The sequence below is a fragment of the Nannobrachium achirus genome (genome assembly GCF_963921795.1).
Source record: "Nannobrachium achirus genome assembly, chromosome: 19".
NCBI classification, from domain to species: domain Eukaryota; kingdom Metazoa; phylum Chordata; class Actinopteri; order Myctophiformes; family Myctophidae; genus Nannobrachium; species Nannobrachium achirus.
Window position 1 is genome coordinate 46,628,281 of NC_137826.1, and position 16,162 is coordinate 46,644,442.

The following is a 16,162-nucleotide window of genomic DNA, read 5'->3' on the forward strand; positions in this document are numbered from 1 at the left end:
ATAATATATCCTTCAGTCTAGCAGCTCTTAATCCAGCAGTCAAGATGACCTTCCATTTCAAGATCTCCTAGTAGAAAGCCTTCCGACGTTCTTGTGTGCTTTTGCGTCAAACAAGGGATGGATGCGCGCATTGATTAGGGAGGCAAGCGGGATAAAAAACCCAATACCTGTTCGATATCGGCTCTGGAATTAGGCTACCTCTGTCTCTCTGTCTGCATCTGCAGGGTGAAAGCAGCACCGTTGGGGTGAAAAAATATCAACGATGGCGAAGACAGTCATTTCGCCGACTCATGTGCTGACAGGTAAGATAAGAACCATAGGCTATGGTTTAAACTAAAGCACAACGTTTGTCGTTGTGTCGTTGCATTTTTTTTAGGGAATGGCTTTTCTCTCTATGATGGCACATTCATTCTAATGACGCAACTGATATTGATGTACCCAGGCCAATCTGTTCTTTGAGGAGTACAATCCATTCATTGGGACAGCTTGCCTTTTTTCCATCCCTTTCTGTCCCAAGAAACGAATTGTTTTCACATTATTTTTAAATGTGCTGGAGAACAGATTGTATTGCCTCTACATTTAAATAGCTTGGCTTTGTTGATTTGCTAGTTTAAACTGCACTGTCCCATAAAGGCTTTAGGCCCTGTGTGTGTGTGTGTGTGTGTGTGTGTGTGTGTGTGTGTGTGTGTGTGTGTGTGTGTGTGTGTGTGTGTGTGTGTGCGTGCGTGCGTGCGTGCGTGCGTGCGTGCGTGCGTGCGTGCGTGCGTGTGTGTGTGTGTGTGTAATTGGTTTTCATAAGGAACTGATTGCTATGAACACTATCAGCTCATTTCTGTTGCTTTGGCCACAACTGTAATACCTTGTTATCTGTGTTCAATAATTGGGTTTGAGTTGGACTTGAGTAGACAGACAGTATAATGGGCTGGCATGGGGCCAGATGGTTACATAATTGTCATTCCATCCAGCAATCACTTGTGCCCCTTAGATGAGGACATGTTCTATTCTAGAGTCTAGATGAGAGAACTGTCCTGTCGGGACTAAACATGCTTGGATTGGGCTGCTGCACTCTCATCCTCATCACTGAAGAGGACTGTATAGGACATAATCATATATTTGAACTGGGAACTACCCCAAATAATCATATTTGAACTGGGAACCACCCCAATTAATCATATTTGAACTGGGTCCCCTCACCCTGATAAGCACTTGGAATTGTCGGAGTTGAAGCATTACATTTTGTGATTCACAGATAAATATTGTGAAAATTGCCTTATTCCCAATCTTAACCTCCGTAAAACTATGCCTAAACTGAACTCTTGCGACTTGTGAGCTTGTAGATTCGGCAAAAAGATTTGGTATAGAGAAGGGAAATAGGCCTACTATATAGAAATCAGGGGATTCTGGTCAACTAAAACTATAGCCTGTAAGTAAATCTCGGGATGGTTTGGTTTGTAAAGGAGTGATGACTAGTTGTTCTAATTTAGGAGGCCAAAAGAAAACAGAAAACATCCAGAGATTACAATAATAGTTATGAGGAATATTGGCAAATCCCTGTTACTTGTATAGGTTCAATGATTTATTTATTCTTAGAGCATGTGTACAGGTGTACATAAGAGTAAAATACATTTTGTTCTGGTACCTTGGGTATGTACCACATTTTCCCAGATATTCTATCCTTGAAAATGAGGCCAGTGCCACCCTGACTTACTAACGAGAGGAAGTGTGACCAGACCAGTCAGTGACGTCAGTTTAGGGTTTCTCAAACCTTTTCATGTAAAGGACCTCCAAATTAATATTACTATTTGGACTTAGCGTACTTGTGCACAAGAGATTTGGTGCTGATCGTTCCAGTGGTTTGCAAGATTATAGCCCTGGACAGACAGACGGACAGACAAACAGGCACACAGGCACAAGGGCAAAAACATAAGCGTCCAATCGTTCATTTTGACAGAGATAACGAACCCCCTTCGACACGCACGCACGCACGCACGCGCGCACGCACGCACGCACACACACACACACACACACACACACACACACACACACACACACACACACACACACACACACACAATTCAACTTTAAAGAGATTTAAAGAATTTCTTGAACACAAACAATTGCACAAACTTGTGAAACTCAACAAGTATTTCAGGATACAGATCAGATCATGGGTACAGGAAGCATTGCCTCCTCCATATGTAGCGACTGCCGATTATCACAGACACTGAACAGAATTTTGCCAATGCCTTAGCTCTTGGCTTAGACATTCCTTCAATCTGCAGGCCTCTCACAACTGATTTATGGACATTACAGAGGCTTCCAAATATGAACACAAGCAGTTTACATTTGTAACCAAGCTGTATAGCTAGCATCCTTAAAGGAGTACTTCACCCCCAAAATGACTTTTTTTCCATTGATTAGTCACGCCATGGAGACTAGAGTTCAATAATATTTTTGGTTTTTTGTCGCATTCCTAAGACAAAAATGTGATAACAATAAATGTACCCCCATTCGTTCCGGATGGGGATCCGTTTCGAAACGGGTCCCCATCCGGAATCAATGGGGGTAAGAAACGGGTCCCCATCCGGAATCAATGGGGGTAAATTTACTTGAATCAAATTTTTGTCTTAGGAATGTGACAAAAACCCAAAAATATTATTGAACTCTACTCTCCATGGCATGACTAATCAATGGGGAAAAAAAGTCATTTTGGGGGTGAACTACTCCTTTAAGACATTGATAAGCACCTTGGTAAGGAATGTCAGTAGTGAGTGATTGAACAACAGTCATAGTTAAAATGACAAATTGGAATATAACGTGTTGGCAAGAAAAAGCACACAATTCTATCATTCCTTTTATTCTGGACATTATTTTCATACCGGTATGTAGGACCTTTTAATGTAGGCCTATATGTGCTTATAAACTTGTAATCAACAGCTTCTTTATTTTATGACCCAGGAACAGTGGGGTAAAGTAAGTACATGCACCCAAGTAATGTACACTTTTGAGGTATTTTTACTTAACTGGAGTATAAAAACACATTACCCACTTCAGCCCCATATACATTTCGGCCATTTGAAAATACCGGTAGCTGATCTACAAGTTTACAATGTGTCGCTATTTTCAATAAAAGATTATTTTTATACATTTGAAAACTTGTGAAATGGGACATTTTGCAGAATGAGTACTTTCTGATTTTGGTACTTTAAGTAATCTTTTTTTTTTTTTTATACAGATACTTTTGTACTTCCACCACTGCCCAGGATGGAACATCTTTATATAATTGCTGAGCCACATCCTCACACTTGCCAGTAACATGATTGAACAGTAATGTCTACCGGACGTCTTGGTTTCTCTGCTCTCATGAGGGACATATAAAGCAATCACTCTGTGCAATAATAACACACAGCAGATGCAGGCTTCAGGAATGATATACCAATCTTCGCGTTGTCAGCAAGTTTATTTTCAAGAATTGCCATATCTCAAAAATGTATTCTGGCCAAAAGCATATTGATTATAACATTCCAAATCAATGCTGTTGTTATATTCATTCTTTCAAAAAAGTATTTATCCTCCAAAGGACATTGAGGTTGCCCTGATTGTGTCGTCAATATACAGTACAATTTAAAATACAACAATACATTTATTAAAACATCCTTCCAGATAAAAAAAAAAAGCACAAATAAATGTAAACAATTAAAAACTGTTCTGTTGCAGATATTTGTGGGTAGGTTTTCTTCAATCAGGGTTTTAAAGTGAGTGACAATAATGTTATAACAGAATTGATATTTATTGAAAGCTGTAGGTCATTCCAAGCAACTGGGCCACTATAAACAAAAAGCTGTTTTACCCAGAGCTCAGTCTGTAGTCTACTCTGGGAGTCTGGGTATCAAGCACAGAGTACATCCCTCTTGAACTGTTGAATGGTTTCATTAGTCTATCTACCTCGGCCAAGGAGTTTATGTAATGACGCCCGTACGTCTATTTGTCTGTCTGTGACCCACATATTGTGAAATGTAATGTCTGGATTGCTTTGACATTCACTGTGTGCACATTTCATGCGGGCTCCCAAGAGGAACAAACCTGTTTATTTTGATGACCCCATGACCTTTCTGTTGCCAGCAGGCCAAATATTCAAATGAGCAAAGTGGGATTGAGATGTTTAACCCTGGGCGGAGGTTTGCAGTATACTATACAATAATTATTCCAGACCAAATGATTCTGCCCTTGAAATGTTATTGTAGTTTATATTATATTATTTATTCTCTATTGGGTTTGTGCAGCCAATATGTGGTTGCCTACGTCAGTATAATGTGAAATTCCTTGTACAGCTGTCCACTATTTCTTCATAAAGTATGTTTCCTGAGCACTTCAGCTAAAAACAATATTGTCTTTCAAATATTGTTCTGTGCTACTAGACTTTGATTGATTGATTGAAGGCTTTATTAGAAGTTTGCATAGGAAAATGTACAGATTCATGACGGTACAGTTCACTGGTACAAGGTCTACTAAAAGGAGATCCATGAAAAGACTAAGCTTATTTCAACAGGAAACAAAGGAGACAAAAACCATTTCAGTAGCCCGGGGTTGTTAGTGTCTAACAGCAGTGTTGAATCCTTCATACAACCATGATCACTGTATGGTGCGTACAAATTAACAATGCTCTGTTAGGGATGGGATCCGGAACCAGAGGAATCGGGAAGAACCGGATACAACATTGAGGAACCAGGAATCAGTTCCATCACATTTGGAAACATTACAGGATCCGCTTTTATCACACTGTCAGAGCGGGTAATGTGGACTTCATATGTCTGCTGTATAATTATAATACCAGTGCTTCTCAACCTTTTACATTTCATGGACCACCATAACTCTGAGAGTGTACTTCATTGCTCCATTTGGCATTTGTACACTCTTGGAGTTACAGACCTCCCATTTGGAACCCACTATAGTAGTCAATAAAAGGAACCGTTAAGAGGGAATCATTAAGAAACCGGAAATCGTTAACATCCTATATTGGATCACAACCCTATGCTCTGTGCAACCATGTTTTAACGACTGAAATCAAATTCTATCATTTTACTATTACAGGTACATATCGTCACTGTCGGGCAGAAACCTTGTATCTCCAAGTTTCAAATGTGTACGTTTTTTCGCTAAGTAAAGCCCTGCTTCATCATACAAGGCCATCGCATAGAACTAGTGAAAACAGCAGATCTACAAGCACAGTGTGCTTGTAGGTCGGCTGTTTTCACTAGTTAAGTTCATTTTTAAAATGATAAATACAAAACTAGCGCTTTTGGACTTACAAGGTTTCCATGCCCTGAAAAACCACTTACAGGCAGCAGCCGTTCGCAGAGAGAGGGCGAGATCATTTAGCGACCTACAACCGGGTCGCGACGTGGTCGGTAGTTTTCAGCGACCGGGTTGCAAAATCGAGCGACCGGGTCGCTAAATGGAGCGACCGGGTCGCTAAATCACCGACCGCGGCACTAAAGCGAGCGACCGGGTCGCTAAATGGAGCGACCGGGTCGCTAAATCACCGACCGCGGCACTAAAGCGAGCGACCGGGTCGCTAAATCGACCGACTGGGACGCTAATTCCATCGACCGGGACGCTAATTCCACCGACTGGGACGCTAATCCAGCGACCGGCACTGGCGCCTGTTTATTGGAGCCAAGGGGAGCAAAGGCTCCCCCAATCTGCCAGTAGGGGGAGCCCGGCTCCCCCTCCCGCACCCCCACCCCCCCCCCCGTCCCCCCCCGTCCCCCCCCCGTCCCGTCCCGTCCCGGGCCGCGCTTCTACAATATCTTTCAATTAATTAATTCTGCGACTGGTGGAATGACGACGCGTGCCACGGGAGCTCAGACAGAGAGAGAGAGAGAGAGAGAGAGAGAGAGAGAGGGAGATACTGTTTTAAGAAGAGCTAAACCAGGCGTGTCCGTCTTCCTTTAACGTTCGGGTAAGAACACACTCGCTCCATGGTTCCCCCCCATGGCCTGGGCTTGGGCTAAGCCAGGAACCCACTGCAGCGAGTGTGTGTTCTAGCCCGGACGGTAAAAAAAGACGGAACGCTGCTGTGTGATATCTGTTGTTGTTGTGTGGTTACTGGAGTAATTAAGTAAAACTCGGAAGAAGTTTTGCGGCGAATATGGTTAACAGAACGGCAACTTTTGGAATTTGGATGGTTCAGATGGAGGAGGAATTGAGATAGCAGGAATGGAGAAATGGGTGAGTTAATATGAACAGAACTGAACAGAACTGACTGCCTGGTGTTAGCATAACATCCAATGTGAAGCCCCAAAGACACCCGAAAATTACTTAATGAAGGAAACCCGCCTTAGTTGACTTTATACCCGAAATTATCCATTTTAGACGACTTAATATCCGCAAATACCCGATTTTTCGCGGCGCCGCTTTGCGGCGCCGAAATGTCCCCTGTATTTGTGCTCCCCCTAGTGGGGACGGAGTTAGGCGCCGGTGGCGACCGGGTAGGTAAATCCACCGACCGGTGGTCGCTTCCACCGACCTACTAACCCTAACCCTAACCCTAAACCTAACCTCAGTAACCTTACCTCAGTTAGGCTAACCTGCCACGCAACCTCCCCACCGTTACCTCAGTTAGGCTAACCTGCCACGCAACCTCCCGACCGGGTCGCTAAATCACCGACCGCGTCGCTAAATCACCGACCGCGTCGCTAAAGCGAGCGACCGGGTCGCTAAATCGACCGACTGGGGCGCAAAATCTTCCGACCGGGTCGCTAAATCTACCGACCTAAAACTGCAGGCAGGTCGGTAGATTTAGCGACCGGGTCGGTCGATTTAGCGGCGCGGTCGGTGATTTAGCGACCCGGTCGCTCGATTTAGCGACCCGGTCGCTGAAAACTACCGACCACGTCGCGACCCGGTTGTAGGTCGCTAAATGATCTCGCTCCTACTGCGTTCGCAACTGGTAAAAAGACAAACCTAGCCCAGCCCTACCGCCCCCAGCCCCTTCTTTGTATATACTTACTGTTTGTTCAGACTTACTGTTTTCTTGTTTTTATCTTTCATTTTATTTTTATTTACAAATCTACTGCATAGTACTGTGTTCTATTCGTCTGTCATTCAATGTTATATGAGATACTTAAATGGTTTCCTGTGGAAATAAGCTTAGTCTTTTCATGGATCTCCTTTTAGTAGACCTTGTACCAGTGAACTGTACCATCATGAAACTGTACCTTTTCCTATGCAAACTTATAATAGTCTTCAATCAATCAATCAAAACGCGACAACGACGATATATATGTCTTCTTTGCTTTCCCTGATGGATATTTCATTGTGCATTTAAATGCGTCACATCAAATGCGTCACACATACAGTATAGACCTGCAGTCCCTGAGCTCTTTCTTTCTGTCTTTCTGTGTTTCTTTTCTCCACTATAGCTGAAGGAATGTCATCATCAGCACCTCTGCTTGCTGATAAAAGATCTCCCAGCAATGGCCAGAACTCCCCGGCCCGAGCACCGTCCACCGGGAAAACCAGTAAGGCTTGCGTCTTCATCTTTCTCCTTCTACGCACACTTCATCCCCAGTGCTTATTATGTGGAGAAAAGCACTTTTTCCACTCCAAGATCAGTTATTTTCTGTGGTAAAATTGGGGCTTCATACTGACCTCAGCAGCTCTGCATGTACAGTAAAATACCTTTTCTCACCGGTGTCACTCACTCGTGGGAAAACATGCAGATCTACATAAGCTCTGTGAACTCATAGATCTGCTGTTTTGTCTGCAGGGTAAAAAAATGCCACAACAGTGACACAGCCGTTTTGATCTGAGTTATTGCATATCATCCCTGTCAGATCATGGAAACCTCATATGTCCGAAACTGTTACTTTCCAGGAATCAAATAAAAGAAATAGCAAAGGTAACAGATCTACAAGCTTGAAACGCGGTGCGAAGCATCGCGTTTCAAGCTTGTGGATCTGCTAAAAGTTTTGATGCTTTTGTGTGACGCTGTAGAGTGATCAAGTAGGGCTTAATTAACAAAAACAAACAAAAAGAAACACATCAAATTTAAATTTGGAGATAAAGGTTTCTGCCCGACAGCGACGATATATGCTATATAACACATTCCTATTGTGGCGTATACACATATCACAGACCTTACAATGAACATATTGAGGTGAAAGACAATGAAAGGTGTCTATAGCTGTAAGCAGCAGATCTATGATGTTTCTTTTTGTTTACCTTAACTACAGTTGCTGACACCATAACTGAGCACAGCACAGCAGCACAGCATGACAATAAGGAGACGTTCAGAATAATTCTGTGCAGTGACCAAGGGCAACCATCCCCAGTAGCTCTGCATACTGTATATCCCCCCCCCCCCATGCCTGCAGTGTGTCCTTGCCTTGGCTGGGGCTTTTTGCAACGCAGTGCTTTCAACCTCATTAGAGTGCAGCCTCATGTTGAGGCTCCCGAGCGTTCAACTCTCTTATATCGCCCTCTGTCTGTCTGAACCAGGGATGGGACGATATGAAAATGTCACATCACGATTATTGTGACAAAAGAAATCTCGATTCGCGATATTATCGCGGTAATCAAAATCCATTATCCTTGGGCGGAACTTTGTCCAAAAAAAATAGCAGATCTACAAGCTCACAACGTGTCGCGTTGCGACGCGTTGTGATCTTGTAGATCGGCTATGTTTTGGCAAAGACATTTGATAGAGAGTGGAAAAAAAAGACTATCAAGTACGTATATTATAAGTACCTTTTACCAATTCTGGAGGGTTTAAGTGGTACCGGATATGCAGCTCAGCAAAAGGTGAATTGAACCCAGTGACGGAAGACGATATCACGATAAATGAAATCTCCATGATACCATTATTGTGAGTGTTTTTTATCACGATATACTATACGATAATATCACTTATCGTCCCATCCCTAGTCTGAACACAAACTGTAGTGCATGCTGCTGCCGCCGCTTTGATGAATATCTGTCACGTAATGCAGTAATATATCCACGTCAGACTAGTCCTCCCACAATTTTCAAATGCTTCCGTCATAAAGTCTGGAGCACAGAGGCTCTGAAAATGATGGATGACGAGGATACAGTGGATTTGACGCCTACTTCTCCCCGCTTCCGTTTCATGTTTACAGTCGCTCAAATTGGAAAATAAAAATAATCAAAGGCTATATAGCTGGCTGCTTATCAGAAATGGAAATTAAAAAATAAAATGTAAAGATATTTTGAAATTTTGTGGAACGGAAGGTGTAGTTCCAGACTCTATAGAACATTTGGAGAATGTGGAATAGTTGTCTGACTATGCAAGACTTAAAATCAGACAGACAGGGTAGCGGTAATTCTGATATCTCAACAATTAATCATCACTGTTGAGAAGAACTCAACATTACAGTAAAGATGAATAAGATCAGCCTGCCCTAGCATAGAGAAAGCAATCATGATGACCATTAAGACTGGGAACGCATCTGTGTCACATAAACACATTAACCATTTGTTTTTTTAAACTTTGGCTATTCAAAAATAGCAGATCTACAAGCTCACACTGCAAACTTGTAGATCTGCTATTTTTGAAAAATTGTGAAAATGTGTGCAAATCAAATACATATAATTCTAGGGGTCCTTGACATTAAAAACTTTGACATTCTGTAGAATCGTTCTCAGATCTTAATGGGTTAAATAATAATGTGTTTGTGCGGCTGACATCTTGAATATGACACTGCAATGCTTGTGTACTTTGTGCTGAGTGTCTCCTGTCTGATCCTCTCAGCTCCGTCCAGCACAGAGAGGAAGCCTCTGATAAATGGCCTCCCGTCTCCTTTACACGGGGCAAACGGCAGCACAAACAACCACACAGGTAAACCATGTAAGTCTCACTACTGCTAGCTTTCACTCACACATCACATCATCACATCACCCTTTCTTCAACTCCAAACTTATCAGAACCATTTTATAAGGTAAGTTAAGTTAGATGAGGTATGATAAGTTTAACATCACAGATTTTGAACCTGATGTATATCCTATTGTTTGGATGTGAGGGGATCATATATGTATGTGTGGGACAAAATGGATCTCAGACTTCATGGCCAACCTGTGACATCAGTTAAAGGTTTTAATGAAATGAATATAACAACTATAAAACATATGTGAACACGGACAGACCCTCTAAAAGAGGACTAGACTACTGCAGAGCCATGCCATATCAATACTGTTTATGTCTATATTTGCATTGTCAGGTGTACACATAGAATTTTATGCCCATTGTCATGGGCATACATTTCTGAATTTCACAGGAGAAATTTACAGAAAAAAGGGTATTTCTTCCCCACACTATATACCGGTACAGTATATTCTTTTCATGTCTGAAAATGGGATTTAGGTTTACAATCAGCAAAGTCTTAAGTCTTAGGTTATTAGGGTTATTATAACCTTTATCCTTTTATTTTATTTTTTTAAGATTTGTTTCGGGGCTTTTATGCCTTTATTGGATAGGAGAGTAGACTGACAGGAAATGGGGGGAGAGGTGGGGAGTGACATGTGGCAAAGGTGCCCCATTATAACCTTTATTTAACCAGTAAAAAGTTTGAGATGTATTTCTCTTTTACAAAATTTAAGAAGTTAAGTTATAAGGTACAATGTTGGTTACTGCCGGTAGAGGAAATATACCAGTAAGACTCCCTAATCGGGAGATAAGCGACCGTTGGTCGCTTATCTCCACAAATATCACAACCTCCACCTCTCACGTCATACGGGTAGCCATAGTTACACCTGGAATGTTGAATCTCCATATATGGAGATAACCTACGCATCACACAAAGTCTGACCTCACCAGCCCATACTTGGGCATGGACGACTTATATCTCCATATACGGAGCTGGCCATATATGGAGATACGATGACATCACAGAGTCCACAGCTGATGATGTGGCGTGATGTCATACAATACACAAACAAGCCCTATATAAAGGGGCAATTCTCACCAGGGAAGAGAGCATTGCCTGGAATGTTGAATCTCCATATATGGAGATAACCTACGCATCACACAAAGTCTGACCTCACCAGCCCATACTTGGGCATGGACGACTTATATCTCCATATACGGAGATGGCCATATATGGAGATACGATGACATCACAGAGTCCACAGCTGATGATGTGGCGTGATGTCATACAATAAACAAACAAGCCCTATATACTGATGCGATACGATGACATCACAGAGTCCACAGCTGATGATGTGGCGTGATGTCATACAATAAACAAACAAGCCCTATATACTGATGCGGAGATATGAGCAGGGCAAAGGTGTGACGTGTGACGTGTGACCGACCGACGGATGGACGGCCGGTGGAGGTTTTCATAGTAAACTGCTCCCTGACGGTCGCAATAAACAAACAAGCCCTATATACTGATGCGGAGATATGAGCAGGGCAAAGGTGTGACGTGTGACGTGTGACCGACCGACCGACCGTCCGACCGACCGACCGACGGACGGACGGCCGGTGGAGGTTTTCATAGTAAACTGCTCCCTGACGGTCGCAACAAAAGAAATGTCTGTAAAGAATGATGGGTTTGTCTTTGTGGTGTTTAATGTCTTTCAGACGTGGAAGGCTACATGAAGACAGATGACAGAATGCGTTTAGCCAAAGAACGACGGGAGGAGAGAGAGAAGAGTCTGGGTAAGAGATGATCTTTAATACCGGTAAATCAATTTTGAACACAAACTGCAGGAAAACAAAGTAAAACTATCTAGGTCAAGGGTCTTCAACTGGAGGTCCGGGGAGATACTGCATCGGGACCGCTAAATCTTTGTGTGATTTGACTTGGGCTGTATTTTGATCCATGCCTTATGCCTTATGCCTAAACTTCTTTGCCTTTTTTTACTATTTTGAAAAACATTTTTAAATATTTCATTATTTAGAAATGTTCAAATGTTCAAAAAATATTCAAAATAGTAAAAAAAAGGCACAAACTGCTTGTAGATGGGCTTTGGTGTTCAAGGAAAACAAGAGCAGACCAAGTACCAAGCCAAAGGTCAAGTTTACAAAGTATTGTCTGAGAAGAACACACATTTAACGTGAATCCAATATGTAGTGTGGTCCCTGCTTCACCTCTCTCTCTCTCAGCTAAGGGGTCCTTGGCCTGATAAGTGTTGAAGGTCTAGATATCCTTGTACAATTTGTATATTTTTGGGATATAATTTCGTTGACAATATCACCATTGCCATTAACATTGTCAGTATTATCATGTTATTATTGTTAACATTACCATCACTGGTAGAACGTGTTTTGTCAAAAAAGCTCTATCAATCTACAATTTATCATCATCATCTTCATTCAACGTCATAGTTGTCTATGTAGAAGTTGTTGTTGTCATCATCATCATCATCATCATCATCATCATCATCATCATCATCATCATCATCATCATCATCATCATCATCCTCCTCACGTCTAACTACATTGTCCAGAGTTACACTGATCGTCCTTGGTAACATTTTCAGAGTACCACCATGACCAGTATAAATGAATGGAAAGAGTGTGTCAGTGAATCTGTGTGTGAAGGTGTGTATGTGTGTGTTGGTATCACGATCAGAGAATGACAGCTTTCCTTCATTCCAGTCCAGTTGGATTCTGATCCTCTGGGGTTTCCTCTTCTTTGAGAGAACAGTGACTGACCATGGCGAGGACGAGAATGCTGTGTATTTACCTTCATATAACTTTAATCTCCAGATTTTACCCCCTTTCATCTCCTTCCTCGAAACGGACTCTGGTAGCACACCTACTGCCCAGTTTGTATTGTGTCCAACTTCAACATCCCAGCTGTGAGTCCCGAAGTTAAAGCCCTCAGAACCAAGGACAAAGGGATAGTAGTCAAACCTCTCTGGGTTGTCAGGAAGCTGCTGTCTCTCTCCACATCTCACACTGGTCAGGTCATCAGACAGGATGTATTTTGGATAGGCAGTGTTGGGGTCCAGAATCACAGGATTGTAAGAGATAATGTCCTTCATCTTGTCCCAGACTCTGAAGGTCATGCTGGCCAGGTGTTTGACTTCGTCTATTAGCGGTCCTGAGAGCGGCTGTGGGTCCTGCAGTGTGAGCTGGACTCTTTTCATTGTGGTCTTGTAGTTCTGCAGGAAGGAGATGTGTTCAGCTCTCAGATCTTCCTCTATGGATCTGATTTTGTTTGAAAGGGTTGATATGTCTCTGTTCAGATACACAATCTTCTCCTTCATCATCTGACTCTTCTGCTGCTCTTCCTCCCTCAGTGCGGTGATGCTGGCCTTCTCTTCCTCATGTAGAAACTGACGAAGCTTCTTATACTGTTCCTTCATCTGCAACTCTGTGCGCCGGGTCTGGAACGTAATGTGTTCAGCTGTTTGGTCATAGTTTGTTTTAGTTTTATTAAAGACCTCCAGTTTCCCTTGCAAGAGCTTGAGTGATTTCTGGACATGCTCCTTGTAATCCACTGCAGCTTCATCGATGGGTCTGATTCTGTGGTTTGTGTGTTTTTTAGAATCTCGACACACAAGACACACTGGACGTTGACATTTCAGACAGAAGAGTTTGAGTTTCTCTGCATGCAGACTGCAGAGAACCTCAGACCCTGAAGTTCTCTGATGTCTCTCCTGTATGAAGGCCTCACACAGGTTCTTCAGAGCCAGGTTACGAGGTGGATGATCCGTCGAAGATATTTCCTTACAAACTGGACACTCCTTTATTCTCTTCTCTCGCCACCATTCCTGCAGACAGGCTTTACAGAAGCTGTGGCTGCATGACAGGACAACGGGATCTTTAAAGATGTCACAGCACACAGGACAGGAAAAGTCCTCCTCTGAGAGAAACAACTTCGAAGCCATTTTAACTACTGTAACACTCGCTCACGCTAAACACTGGCACTCAGCCAGTCAGTGCTGGTAACACTTCCTCTTCCAGAATGTTCCCTGAAGTTTACTTTCACTTTGAATCCTGCTTCTTGTTAACGTCCATCCAGCTGACGGAGTCAGCAGCAGGTTTGAGTTGTTTTGGTCAGTATTATTCCCTCCTGTAGTTGTGGAAAAAAGAGTAAGTCCTTCCTCACTGGACTTTGTGCGTTTGATGGTGAGTCTTATCGTTTGTCTTAGTAAGAGTTTGGTAAGGGGTGGAGCTTTGACAGAGACACACACACAAGCATGCATGCACGCACGCATGCACCCTGAATCCACATTGAATCGGTTGAATGGTGACAGGACAATCTTTTATTTCTTTAGTATAGACATTAAAAGGAACAGAATGAATAGGTTGTGTTCTTATCGTTCCAGAGTGGACCTTATACCGTTCAAAGTGCTTTACAGCCTACTGTATGCCTCAAGTTAACCCTTAAAGAACCTCTACTCAACAGATAGTTCAAATCATGGTGGTGCTAATTATAGTCCGCTTTACGTTTTCCATACACACCGGGTAGCTATCATTTTGTTTGATTCGCATTAACCCGTCAAAACCAGGAAATTATCATGTTTGGTTTTTGCGCTGGCTATACACGTACAAGCTCACAGCGAGTTACCGCTATTTTGGAACATTTTTGAAAAATCTTTGAATAATTTCGAGTCCCTGGTACAAAGCATTTTGGGGCGAAAAAAGTTTGAGATCCACTGATTTAGAAGGCATGTGTAGAATAATTTTAAAGGGTTCATTTAAACTGCTGTTTGTGTTATCATCGAGTATTGAGTAAGTGTGAACAAGCTATTCCGTTTGGGGCAACAAATGACAACATGTTTCTGCTTCTTTCCCAGCGGCTCGGGAGCAGCTGATCAAAGAGAAGGAGCGCAGAGCGCGGCTGCAGTACGAGCGCACGGTGGAGGAGCGATGGAGGCGCCTGGAGGAGCAGAGGCAGAAGGAGGAGCAGCGCAGGGCCGCCGTGGAGGAGAAACGCAGGCAGCAGCTGGAGGAGGACAAGGTCTGCTCCTCTTTACCATCGCCTAGTAGTGCATGGATTAAAACCCACTTAGACCTCCTGAACGCAAATCTGTGTGACTTTGGATTTGAACCATGCACTTTAACCATTATTCTTTGCTTTGACTATTAAAAAATAGCAGATATACAAGCTCACACCAGGGCACGCGAGCGGAGTGGAGCGGTGACAAAAGCCGCTCCACGCTCCAGAGGGCTCTTGTCCCACTCGCTCGTCACTCTGGTCGGCCACCGGGCCGCTCCGCTCCCCGCCGCTCCGTCGCTCAACTTGATTTTCGCATCTCTCGCTCTGCGCTCGCTCCATGCTCCGCTCAGGGTCGTCAATCATTGTCAAAAAAGTAGTTTGCTACCAGGTCCGAAACACTTTCTCCTTTGCCAGTGTGTTCCCAACACAAATGGCTGCGGTAACGTGAGCCTCGGCTTTGATGGAGACTTGGAGAGCTGTTCACTCGGCACTGTTTTGTTGGAACAGGATCGGCTCGGAGCGGAGGAGGGTCGGCGCTCAGACCCATTATAGAAGTTGCTCGCTCACGCTCAACTAAAAAACGGCTCGCTCCTCTCCCCGCACCGCTCGCACTCCACTCCGCTCGTATGCCCTGGCTCACACACAAGTTACGCGTCCCCGGCCAGTCTTAATGGCTTACTTAGCAGTAGTTCAGCCAGTGTGTTACAAAGTGTAACATAGACCTGTGCTGTACCTGTCCCTGTTGTGCTGCCCAGGAGCGTCTTGAGGCCCTGATGAGGCGCTCCCTGGAGAGGAGCCTGCAGCTGGAGCAGAGGACCCGCCGCTGGATCCGCTGTCCTGCAGGAGGTAAGGAGACAATGGAGGACATGTTATCTCAGCACTGATTAGCGGTGAATGGCCGATGATGGATGCTGATGGGTGATGACTGATGATGGGAAATCAGGAGAACATAATGAGAACATAATGACGGGATGGGATTATGTTACAGTTGGACATCATTACACGTAACAGCCGGTCAATGAATTACGGTAGTAGACTGGTTGTATTATGAGAGTGAGTGCACATACGTGTGTGTGTGTGTGTGTGTGTGTGTGTGTGTGTGTGTGTGTGTGTGTGTGTGTGTGTGTGTGTGTGTGTGTGTGTGTGTGTGTGTGAGTGAGCGCGCGTGCGTGCATGTGATGAGAGAGCCTCTCTACCTGGCCTGCTCCTTGCATACCTTGCTGGCTGCTGAGGAGTGCATGGACATG

The 16,162-nt window shown here is 43.5% G+C and overlaps 2 protein-coding genes across 2 annotated transcripts in view; one reads left to right on the plus strand and one right to left on the minus strand.

Annotated features, from left to right (window-relative positions):
• Positions 1–262: 262 nt before the first annotated feature.
• The window catches only part of map7d2a (MAP7 domain containing 2a), a gene marked incomplete at both ends in the record, with an annotated part of 31,388 nt that continues 15,488 nt past the window's right edge, over positions 263–16,162 (plus strand). Inside the window, 6 exons of the mRNA XM_080749499.1 lie at positions 263–302; positions 7,425–7,523; positions 9,773–9,859; positions 11,603–11,680; positions 14,773–14,936; positions 15,671–15,761. Coding sequence (XP_080605625.1) covers positions 263–302; positions 7,425–7,523; positions 9,773–9,859; positions 11,603–11,680; positions 14,773–14,936; positions 15,671–15,761 — 559 coding nt within the window. The remainder of the gene's footprint in view (positions 303–7,424; positions 7,524–9,772; positions 9,860–11,602; positions 11,681–14,772; positions 14,937–15,670; positions 15,762–16,162) is intronic.
• LOC308304083 (E3 ubiquitin-protein ligase TRIM35-like) lies at positions 11,756–13,860 on the minus strand (the record flags this gene model as incomplete). Its single annotated transcript, XM_080748642.1, has 2 exons — positions 11,756–11,769; positions 12,741–13,860. The coding sequence occupies 2 exons, from the start codon at positions 13,858–13,860 to the stop codon at positions 11,756–11,758; spliced, it is 1,134 nt and encodes a 377-aa protein (XP_080604768.1).